Source organism: Brassica oleracea, chromosome C3 (assembly GCF_000695525.1).
Source record: "Brassica oleracea var. oleracea cultivar TO1000 chromosome C3, BOL, whole genome shotgun sequence".
Classification (NCBI taxonomy): domain Eukaryota; kingdom Viridiplantae; phylum Streptophyta; class Magnoliopsida; order Brassicales; family Brassicaceae; genus Brassica; species Brassica oleracea.
The window spans coordinates 28,252,055-28,264,114 of record NC_027750.1 but is presented as its reverse complement, the minus strand read 5'-3'; the positions used below and the strand labels follow the sequence as shown (position 1 = coordinate 28,264,114).

The 12,060-nt window shown below is 35.3% G+C and overlaps 2 protein-coding genes across 3 annotated transcripts; one reads left to right on the top strand and one right to left on the bottom strand.

Annotated features, from left to right (window-relative positions):
• The first annotated feature begins 3,082 nt into the window (after positions 1-3,082).
• On the top strand, positions 3,083-5,675 carry LOC106335111 (D-3-phosphoglycerate dehydrogenase 3, chloroplastic). Its single transcript, XM_013773540.1, has 3 exons — positions 3,083-3,709; positions 4,224-4,807; positions 4,881-5,675. The coding sequence occupies exons 1-3, from the start codon at positions 3,202-3,204 to the stop codon at positions 5,550-5,552; spliced, it is 1,764 nt and encodes a 587-aa protein (XP_013628994.1). The 5' UTR covers positions 3,083-3,201; the 3' UTR covers positions 5,553-5,675.
• LOC106335112 (Na(+)/H(+) antiporter NhaD-like) lies at positions 5,582-8,821 on the bottom strand. Of its 2 annotated transcripts, none has more exons than XM_013773541.1 (10): positions 8,342-8,821; positions 8,034-8,204; positions 7,833-7,961; positions 7,582-7,758; positions 7,380-7,486; positions 7,079-7,199; positions 6,737-6,798; positions 6,343-6,645; positions 5,970-6,264; positions 5,582-5,885 (listed from the first exon to the last, which is right to left on the bottom strand). In XM_013773541.1, exons 1-10 carry the CDS (start codon positions 8,594-8,596, stop codon positions 5,766-5,768), a joined length of 1,740 nt encoding a protein of 579 aa, XP_013628995.1. In that variant the 5' UTR covers positions 8,597-8,821; the 3' UTR covers positions 5,582-5,765. The 2 variants fall into 2 exon arrangements, with proteins under 2 accessions (XP_013628995.1, XP_013628996.1); XM_013773542.1 differs by having other exon boundaries at positions 8,034-8,201; positions 8,342-8,810.
• Positions 8,822-12,060: the final 3,239 nt, after the last annotated feature.

Here is a 12,060-nt window from a genome sequence, read left to right as displayed (position 1 = left end):
AAAAAATTGATATCTAACAAAAAATTAATAATATCATACAAGTGAAACACAACTAAAAATGAATACAATCTTTATAGATTATGCATTAAACAATTATTTAAAAATTAATATTTTATTATGAGAAATTATTACAGAGCAATATATTAAAAAGTATTCTTGAGTATGTTTGATTTTTCATAATCTTGATGCCTCAAATAAAGTCTTGAAAAAAGTACCTGCAAAATAAGATAGAGTTATGAGAAAAACATAAGATAAAAAAATAAATCATATTTTAGTAGACTTTTTATTAAGTCTACGTAAAGTTATTGTTTAGTAGACTTTAGTTGAAGTCTACACTGACGTAAAGTTTTCATATCTAAAAGTGTACATTTAGAAAATTTGAAAATATTCTGTTCTTGAAGATATTTCAAAAATAGTTTTTTTTGCCATCCTTGTAACAAAGCAAAAACATAAAGTATGAATCTTTAAATTTAGTTCATTATAAACACAAAATATCTTATAATGAATATATGTAAAGCTTACATTTTTGGGAAGATGATTTTAAAACTTTGGAAGAGAATACCTGCAAAAAAGATTAAAAATTAAAATCATATTTTGACTAAGCTTCTAATGAAATATGCTTAAAATTCAAGGCTTATAGACTTCTTTTCAAGTCTACCAGCCCTAACTTTTAAGTAGACTTCATTTGAACTTTACTCTATCAAAAAAAAATTAGATCTGAAATAAGTTAAATTCTAAAAAACTTTTAAAAATATAATTTAATAGATAAAATAGTAATAATTAAAGACATAGAATTTGAATATGTAACTTTATTTTAACATAAATACTAGTACACATATTTAAAATCTATAGATGTAAACCTTACATTTTTGGAAGGAGAAGAAAACAACTATGGAAAAACAAAATAACTGCAAAACAAGATAAAATTATTAAAAAACATAGAAAAGAATTAAAGTAATATTTTTGTAGGTTTCCAATGAAGTCTGCTTAGACTTTGTGGTTTAGTAAACTTCATATGAAGTCTACTAGCTTTAGTAAACTTCTTTGGAAGTCTACACTGTCTGATAATTTTCAGATCTGAAAAAATCTATACATTTTGAAATTTAAAAATAATTTTAAATCTGAAAATATTTTTCAAAATATAATTTATAAGATAAACTAGTAGCAAATTAATGCACAGAGCTTGATCTATAAATTTATTTGCATATAAACATATAAATACATATTTAAAATCTATTAATCTAAAACTTACATTTTTAGAGGAGAAATGAAATCCATGAGTGATAATGCTTACAAAAAAAGATAATATTGTTAGAAATAAATAACATAAGATATAATGATTTTTTGTAAAAAAAAATTGAAAAATATAGACTAAAAAGGCGTCTTCAAATAAATAGAATTTATTGTAGGTCTACGATACCCTAAACCACAAATTTCAAACTCTAAATGTTTTGCTTGATAATCAAAAAGTCTCAATTATACAAAATATAAACTACTAAACATTAATATGCAGATTTATAAAGTTAATAAAAAAAATCAAAACAAAATCTAAAATCTAACCCTATGAAATCAACCACTAAAAGATATAACATGTTAGAACCTTTTGTTTCTAAACTATGAACATTGTCTAATACATGATAACCAAATTAGTATATATTCTTCAAAATTGTTCAATTATATGAAATTTTAATTTATTTATTTCATATTATCAATTATATTGATGATTAGTTAAAAATATCACAATAATTATTTTTATACATTTTCAAAATTAAATTATTAGATCAAATTAGAGTGTAAACTCCAAAATAAGTCTATAAGGTAGACTTCGTAGGAAGTCTATATATATGTAGACTTCTTTTATTACGTGTAGACTTCCGAAGGATAAAAACGTAAAATATATTTCTTGTTTTTTGTTTGGTCATAAAGGTTAAATAGTACTTTCACTATCCCTTTAGGTTGGCTTTGCATTTGACTGGAAGTGTGGTACACTTTTAGGTTTGACTTGAATATTTAGGTTGTTTTTAGCAAATGTCCCATTAAAAATACCCCTTAGTTTTTAAATTTAATTACACTTTCATGCCAAAGAATTAAATTGAATTTCCTATTTTAATGTTTGTCCTTTTCAGTTAGATTAATGTGTTTTCCTTAAATAAATTGAGTTAAATGTAATTAAATCAACTTTAAAATACACCTATATTAACAAACTATCGAAACAAATATTAACAAACTATTGAAACAACCTAAACTATGGAAAACAATTTAAAAGTTAGCTTCCACGCTTTGGGTCTTATAATACGTATATATGGTTACGCTTTGGGTCTTATAATACGTATATATTACCATATATAAACAAAATTAATGCTAGGGCGGATAGTTTGGACGTAGTGCTCGGCAACAACCAAAACAATTTAAAAGTTAGCTTCCACGCTTTTGGTCTTATAATACGTATATATTACCATATATAAACAAAATTAATGCTTATTACTATAACTTACCAATAAAATTTTTTGCATATATATTAGACGTGATTCACTTATGTTCAAACTTTTTTTATTATAAACTTTTTGGAATATTATCATCAATTTTTTTAATAAAAAAGAAATATTCCAGCAATATCAGCTTCATATTTTGAATATAAAATTAATTTTATTCCCATGATTTTAGTTAAAATAGGCGGGTCAATTTATATCCCTTCCAATTGGATTTTTAGAATAGTTGTAACTTGTGACCTAAACGCATAATATACTAATAATACATTTCAATCGTACAATTAAATATGAAAGAAATGTCAATATATATATATATATATACATCTAATCTTTTTGTATATTTACATAACTGCTCCAATACACATTTAATAAATAAATAAAAATATATATATAACACGATACATTAACAAAATATATGATATACATAAATCGTTACATAAACACCCGTGTGGTCACACGGGTCAAGCTCTAGTTAAATGTTAAGTTGAAAGATGTCAAAAAAAAAAAAATTAAATTTAAAATTTTTGTTTATAAAGTGCTTCAAAATCAACCACGCAGTGAGGATATGGGGCAAAGTGGACAAAGAATCTGGCGCAATCCAACCACAACATATTAAAACCCCACAAAACCCAAAAATCCATATCTCTACTCTTCTGTTGCCGACGATACATACACCTCTGCTTACACCCTTCCAAGATTCCCGCCACAGTCGATGGCGACGCCTCTTGGTCTATCATCCCTCTTCTCCTCGAGGATACACACTACTACTCCCTCCGTCTTCCCCATCCACCGTAAAGAATTCAACCGGCGTCGGATCATCCTCGTTACCGCCGCAGGAGGAGGAAAACCGACGATCCTCGTGGCGGAGAAGCTCGGCCAAGCGGGGATAGACCTGCTCAAAAAGCACGCCAACGTGGATTGCTCTTACGATCTGAGCGTCGAGGAGCTCTGCACGAAGATCTCGCTGTGCGATGCGCTGATCGTGAGGAGCGGCACGAAGGTCGGGAGAGACGTGTTCGAGTCCTCTCGAGGGAGGCTTAAGGTTGTGGGACGAGCTGGCGTTGGGATCGATAACGTTGATTTGGCTGCGGCGACGGAGTACGGGTGTTTGGTTGTTAATGCTCCGACTGCTAACACGGTGGCTGCTGCCGAACATGGGATCGCGCTTTTAACGGCCATGGCTAGGAATGTAGCTCAAGCTGATGCTTCTATCAAAGCTGGTGAGTTCATAAGTTCGCCATCAGAGAGCTTATCTGAGAAATTGCGATAAGAAATGTAGAAATGCTTATTTTTTGAATGCCTAAACCCATAAAAAATTGGTTTGAAAAAATAGTTTCGCTCAAACCCAACCCGATTTGTCCAGTAAGTCATCGCCTAGACCGATTTTTAGACACCGTAGAAATGTATATGTTTTACCAGAGGTAGTTAGCTCAACTAAAATGTATGTATTTTCGCTATCAAGTCATATAAATTTTCATCTGAGGAACTGAAAAATAAAAAAATAGAGATTTTTGTTCATTTTTTTCTTCCAGACTTGCAAAAGATCCACCTATCAATAAATTTACCAAAAATTCAACTTAACTAGTATAAATTTTGAGGAATAAAGAATTCACTATAATTTTTTTTCATCGACTGGAGCCTAGTGTGTGGTTTCAGTTATGGAATAATTTTTTGATATTTTTTTACAAATATATTAAAATAAAATAAAATGCATGTGTTTAATGGTTGCTGCAGGGAAGTGGATGAGAAGCAAGTATGTTGGTGTTTCACTTGTAGGGAAGACTCTAGCTGTTCTTGGATTTGGTAAAGTTGGTTCGGAGGTTGCTAGGCGAGCCAGAGGGCTCGGGATGCATGTCATCACACACGATCCCTACGCACCGGCGGATCGTGCACGAGCCATAGGTGTGGAGCTAGTTAGCTTTGAAGTAGCTATTTCAACTGCAGACTTCATCTCTTTGCACCTCCCTCTCACCGCTGCTACATCCAAGATGCTGAATGACGAGACCTTTGCGAGGATGAAGAGAGGAGTGCGTATTGTCAACGTTGCTCGGGGTGGAGTTATCGACGAGGATGCTCTCTTGAGGGCTCTTGACTCTGGTATTGTCGCTCAGGCGGCTCTTGATGTTTTCACAGTGGAGCCGCCTGTTAAAGACAACAAACTGGTGTTGCATGAGAGTGTGACCGCCACGCCTCACCTTGGTGCCAGTACTATGGAGGCTCAGGAAGGAGTGGCGGTTGAAATCGCTGAAGCTGTTGTTGGAGCTTTGAGAGGAGAACTTGCTGCTACTGCGGTCAATGCACCAATGGTTCCACCAGAGGTAACTTCTAATTAATGTTTATTGACTTGTGATGCAAACTCTCTGACATTGTTATGTGAATTATCTGTTTTAGGTGTTGAGGGAGCTGAAACCGTATGTTGTGCTAGCTGAGAAGCTTGGGAGATTGGCTGTACAACTGGTAACCGGTGGAAGCGGTGTGGACGCTGTGAAAGTGACTTACGCTTCTTCAAGATCTCCTGATGATCTCGACACAAGACTTCTCCGTGCCATGGTCATAAAGGGACTCATTGAACCCATCTCCAGCGTATTCATAAACCTGGTTAACTCAGACTACGTTGCTAAGCAACGAGGAGTCAAAATCTCAGAAGAACGTATGGTTCTAGACGGCTCACCGGAGGATCCAATAGAATACATAACTGTTAGGATCGCAAATGTTGAATCAAGATTTGCCAGCGCCTTATCAGAGTCGGGAGAGATCAAAGTACAAGGCAGAGTGAAACAAGGAGTTCCAAGCCTAACCAAAGTGGGGTTGTTCGGAGTGGATGTGAGTTTAGAAGGGAGTGTGATTCTGTGCAGGCAAGTTGATCAGCCTGGGATGATTGGTAAAGTTGGTAGCATCTTGGGAGATGAAAACGTGAATGTGAGCTTCATGAGCGTTGGAAGAATAGCTCCTGGAAAGCAAGCGGTGATGGCTATTGGTGTAGATGAGCAACCTAGCAAAGAAACTTTGAAGAAGATTGGAGACATTTCTGCCATTGAAGAGTTTGTTTTTCTCAAACTATAGGCTTAATACTTTACATTGATGCACATAAGAAAACTCCAAATGGATATAATCTTATTGATGATTCATTCTGTACTAATCATACATTCGAGTGTGTATATGAAACAATTTACATAGTTTGGTTTACTGACGTGTTATTATGCAGCCAGACAGAGATTTTGCCTTTATCCTGTTTTCTTTTTGTATATAGAAGATAAGCATAGAGATTGATGCAGCTTACGAGCCAGTGAGAAATGGGATCTGAGCCACCGTTGTTGGGATCGAAAAATGAAGACTTTGAAGTGCTAGATAAGCGGCGATACCAGCAGCATAACCAGCAAAAGCATAACCACTGACCTGCAAGGAGCCTCAAGAGTAAGTTTAATGCTATGTTGTGTTGTTGGGTGAGATTCAGACAAAGAGAAAAGATTATGTCATTACCTTTCCGAAGTACCAAAAGAAATCGACTTTCTCCATGCCCATGAAGGCCACACCAGCAGCAGAACCGATGATTAGCATTGAACCCCCAGTGCCGGCGCAGAATGCAACGAGCTGCCAAAACTCAGAATCTTGAGGGAATGATGTGAGATCATACATCCCCATAGTCGCTGCAACCAATGGAACATTGTCTATGATTGCTGACACCACACCTATTGCACTTGCTATTAGCTCAACATTGGGTATATTAGCATCAAGGTAGGTTGCAATCTCCCGCAGGATCCCAGCTGCTTCAAGGCTGACACAAGAAGAGGAAAGATCAGCACAAAAGATTTCAAGAAGATCAGAGTGTGGAGATGATCAGTTGATTTAGTACCTGCTAACGGATAATAGAATCCCAAGGAAAAACAGAGCGCCTTGTGTGTCGATTCGTGACAAGGCCTGAGGTACTTTGAGCTTTTGTCTTTCGGATTCACCGTAGTGAATGGCGTCTGTCAAGATCCAAAGAATTCCAAGACCCAACAAGATGCCCATGTAAGGAGGCAGTCCAGTTAGAGACTTAAAGACTGGAACAAAAACCAACGCCCCAAGGCCAACTCCAAAAACTAGCTGCCCTCTTGGAGCCATCTTTTCAGAAGCCATTACATCTGATGAGTCCTGTCCTCTTTCATTTACCTCACTGAGGAAGAAAGCAAAAACTTACATCAATCAGGCTCTGCGGTGAAAAACAATTTAAGAGACAATAGAAGCCAATGACGTGAGTTTTTCACCTGGACAAGGACATGAGGGCTAGTGGAACAGCGAGAGAAATGGCCGAAGGTATAAAAAGGCCCTGAAAAGAAATCAAGTGAACCTCCATTAGGAATATATATATACAGACAGCTCCTTAAGGTTCCAATATCAGAATCTAGCCTCTAGCAGAATCAAGCTCTTTATCCATCTAACAAAACCATGAACCAGGCTTACAATTTGACTTCAGGGCTTACGCATGTAACCTACTTCTAAACATTTGTTGTTCTTTAATAAACTGTGAGCCTGTAAACCTAGACTAATGAAACCGGTTTAGGAACTCTGATAAACTTTATGTGATTATCTCAGAAGAGAAGGAGAACCTGAATAGTCGGCAAGGTGGATATCTGACCATGAATCCATAGCATGGTCGTAGTAACATCACCTATTGGACTCCATGCTCCCCCTGCATTTGCTGCTATTACCACAACAGCTCCTAGAAGTCTGCCATTTGTTATTAAGCGTGAACATTAACGTTAATGTGATCACAATACTGAACACCAAAACAGAGTAATATTACAGGACAAATATGGATCCTTGAGAATCTTAAGGTCTATATATCTATCATGAGCAACTTAACCAAGAAACTAAGTAACAGGAGCACAAAGAAAAAAGTGTTCATACTTGCGGTACTCTGATTGAGGAACCAGTTTCCTGAGTAAAGAAACCATGACAATGGTAGAGGTCAGGTTGTCTAGAATCGAACTGAGGAAAAAAGTCACAAAGCCGACCTGCAACACCATAAGTAAACTAAGTAAGACTAAACCCTTGAAGAAGGAGAGACTGAAGCTGATATATTTCAAGGTAGAGAGATTAAACCACTAACCACCCATAAAAGCGTCTTTGGCTTACGAGTGGTGATATTGTCTGTAACAAGCTTAAATCCTTGGTGAGCATCAACTATCTCCACAATAGTCATTGCGCCGAGTAGGAAAAACACAATCTCACTTACCTCGGCTGTTGCATGTTGAAGCTCTGAAACAACTACTTCAGCTGAAGGAGCCTGTTACAAGGAATATATAATTAAATAATATCCAACAAACATCAACTAGTAAGTTACTTAACTCTCTTACTTACCCCTATGCTCCGCACAACCCAGAGACTCACAGCCATCACAAGTCCTATTCCACTTTTATTAAAAGCTAAAGACTCTTCGAAGATGATCCCTGCGTATCCTATTCCAAACAACAGTGCCATAGCAACATCCTGTGTCATTACACTGTCCATCTATAAGCATTTTGAGTTTGAAAACCAAAAGGAGGGGTCGTGGGAAAGAACCTGATTAGCAGCGACCCAGGAATGATTAATAGCAGCTGTTCCTGTAAGAGCTGCCGCAAGAACAGCAATAGCTTTGACTACATCTGTCTTTGGCTGGTAGTTAGCTTCAAAGTAGGTCGAACTAGGTTCATCAACCGAACAAATAGGGTCACATGAGTCCATCAAATCCTGCTGATCATACATATAAATACTTTAACCAAACATAAACGTAAAGTTTCATCCTTTGAAGCCAATTCAGTCATATAGCATCAAACGAGGAGATGGGTACTTGTCAAAATTGAATTTGACGGTATCGAAGAAACTCGAACCTCAAGCTTTGACTCATCTATTGGTTGCGACTGTTCTTCGAGAGAAGGTGAAGAAGAGTTCCTTGTCTTGTCCTCAGCTCTAACGAGAACACTGTGTCTGCACAATCTCGAGCTTGCAACTCCAGATAGTTTCGAAAGGGAGACACTTTGCGGCAATCTGGTCGAGAGGCAGAGACGAGATGAAGTCGCGACGGCGTGTCTCTTCGTCAATTTGTGCGGCGGCGCGAAGTGAGAGCCGATAGGAAACACCGCCATCGGCGATCACCGGAGAGAGAGCACGAAAAATCTCCGGCAGACCGGCGAAGTACTGAGATGATCGGTGGCAATTCAAGTCTTTGATTTGCAATAATATGCTCAGAATCTGGTCTTTTCACAATTTTAATCCAAACAAAATAAGTGATTTAAAAATGTTTTTAGCATAAAAGAATATAAACAGTTTAATCCCATTTTCAATTGTTTTTGTTTTTAATAGTCTTTTTCTCAAGTGACATGCTTGCGCTATGCACTCGTAGTAATTTAAATAAACCTGATTCGTTGAGAAGTGACGTTTTCGACTTGTTTGGGCCTCATATGATTAGTGGCCCTGCTAACATCCATGTCGTCGTAGCTCTACCCTCTGGAGGATAGATAGATTAGCGGAATCATATAGGATTTGTAGTCCACTTTCTTGTTTTCTCAGACTAGGTTAGCCTCTAAGAGAATCTCAAACACTATAATATAAGTCTATATATCTCTTGCTAATTTTATAGGGAGAATTTGCTCAATATACAAAACACTAATGGAAACGAAGAATATATCAATGATTTTGACATAATTAATTCACTAATATTTAGGCAAAGAAAAATCTGGTTTTGTCCTTTCAACATACAAGTTGCCGGTTACTGGTAGAAATGACGTGGTCGTTTAATGAGAGACCGAAGGCAACGTCACCAATTTATTTACCATATGCAGAAAAAGGTAACACACTGTCAAACAGAATGGAAAACAAATATACAGTATAGTAAGTAACTTCAAATATAACATAATTCTATAGATAATGCAAATATAATATAGATGTAACACAACATACGTAAATAATGAACCACCGAATCCTCCTATAGTCAAACCCCTACTTAGTAAATCTAAACCCTAGCTAAGATCCTATAAACTCAAATACAATCTATAAATTACATTTAAAATCACATTTACTTGTTCAATAAATAATACATAGTATGGATCTTATATAAAATAATATATAAATGTATGTTTTATTTACATTAGTTGAACATCATATGTAAAATAGTATAAAAAAATAAGAGCATTTGTTGATGAAAATAACATCTTTGAACTAGACATGATCCTAACATTTGTGAAACATTAGGATGAAACTAAATTTTATATTACAAACAATCATACATAAAGAAAATAATATAGAGAAACGTAAAGAATAGAACACTATATCTAATAGTATAGTAACCTTACATAAATAACCGTAATAAAGAATACATACTATACTATAATTATGTCGAATATAGTATAGTCTGCAACTTCATCTTCTTCACCTCATCCTTTTTTTCTAGACAATACACATTTACTGGTCCACCATTGTTATTCTTCATCACCATATAAATTCGAAAAGCATGACACATCCATATATTCACTGGTCAAACGTCAAACATTAATTGAGGTCCCATACCATCGTTTTCACACGACCATCGTTCTTAGAATCCGAGGAGCATCTTTTTCCGTCACCGATCAAGCTTTCGTAAACGGTCTTCTTCTTAACAGAACGTCGCCAATGAAGCCATCGATGACATCTCAGTGTCCTTCAATGAAACTATCCACCTTCCCCAATTTTAGTAAATAAAAACTTATGAGAGAGTGATGTGTGAAAAGTATAAGACCACGATTTATTGTTTTACATTAACCATTTATTAGTTAATATAATTCTTGTTGCAGGTTGTACCGGTTATGAAGAAGGGCATAATCGTATTATTATATAAAATACACTGTCTATGTGTAGAACTTAGGTCAATTTGTTAGATATTGAATTATAATTGTTTTTTTGTGATATAGAGTGCAATTTCCCAATTTTGTATTGGTATGCAAAATAGTATAAAGTAAACAGTAGTAGTGTTATGATAATTTCTCAGGAATGCTTTAATCTCCGTTATAGAAGTCCACAAGTACTGGAGGAGATCGTAAAGCTAAGACTGACTTGTGCAGTTTTGATAGTTTTCTACACTTGAAATTAGGACAATCAGCCAACCAGTTTAGAGAGAAGTGATGCTAACATTTCTATTATTAAAATAGAAGTACTCGTATAAACTGTTCCTGGTTTTCAAAGTTACTAGGGGCATTGCCCCCGCGCTAGTTACTAGGGGCATTGCCCCTGCGCAAGCGCGGAGTTGTAGACAGAGTTTTTGTTTCATCTCAATATTTGCTAGGGTTATTGTAGTTGTGAATTTTGTGTTTTGAGTTGTTTTTCAAGTTTTTTTTTATTGTTATAGGGTTAAAGTTGTGATGATGAACTGTGTATGCATTGTTCTCCACTTATGAAGGACTAAACTGTGTTAGTAATGTGATTGATATAGTCCGTGTTGTTGTTTGCTGTGTCACTGAGACTTACTGTTTGTTTGTCTTTTTAATTTGTTTCTTGTACTGTTGAGAGTACATAAATTATATTAAAGTTGTTCAGAGTACTTTTTGTTTCTGGATATTTTTTCTCCAGTTTAGTTGTGTAAGTTGTGTGTATTAAGCCTTGTTCCGAAACTCCCTAGGCGCTACGCGTGCGGCGGGTTTGGGCCTAGCGCCTAATGAAAAAATCAGAGATTAATCATAATTTAATCATCGATTAATTTTGGCTATAATAATTGATTTGTTTAGGTAAATCACTATTCTAATGTGGTCTAGTGGTGAGTGTCTATGTTTAACACACTATGGTATGCAGGGTTCGATAGCAGGTGACTGCGTTTTGGTGTTTTAATGTAAACTCTAGGGCTAATGAATAAAATTACCGGAGTGCCCTCATCTTCAATGTTAGACCTGCAGTTTCACAGTCGACTTGCATTCCACATCCGACTTTTTTTTTCATTTTTTTGCGTTTTCTTCATTTTTTTCTTTTTAATCTTGTTCATTTTGACTTAGGTATATCATATCTGTATTATAAATCGTGATTTTGAACTTGAAATCAACAAAATGATGAACTTTTTTATTTTTTACTGATTAACCAATCGAATCAGGCTAAATCGCCACAGTGAGAGACAGAGTTACGTTTTCTCGGCGAGTAATCGGACGCGGAAAACACGTTTTTGAACAAGGGTATTAAGTAATAACTTTTATTATCTTTATTATGTTTATTATATGTTTTTATTTTATTTTTAAACTTGTTTCTCTTACCGGACCTTTAAAACAAATACATGAAGACTTGTAGAAATAACTATAAAATGAGTGACAATTCTGAGTATTTGGGCTTTAATGAGTTTTAAACGAATTTATGTATTTCTCATAAGAATACAATAGCATTGGCATGTTGACATTGGGTATGTAAGCTATTTTTATAAGACAAGAAGAGTGAGCAGGTGGAGATGTTGTTGCTGTTTTTGTGTCTGTCGGGATTGTCTCTTGTATCTCCTGTTGTGGTTGTGTTTGTTTATCTTTTATTTGAAGGGTAATATGTAAACAAAAATCATTGTTAGTTGTATTTATCAGAGTTCATAACTTACTCTGCTTTTTTTGTT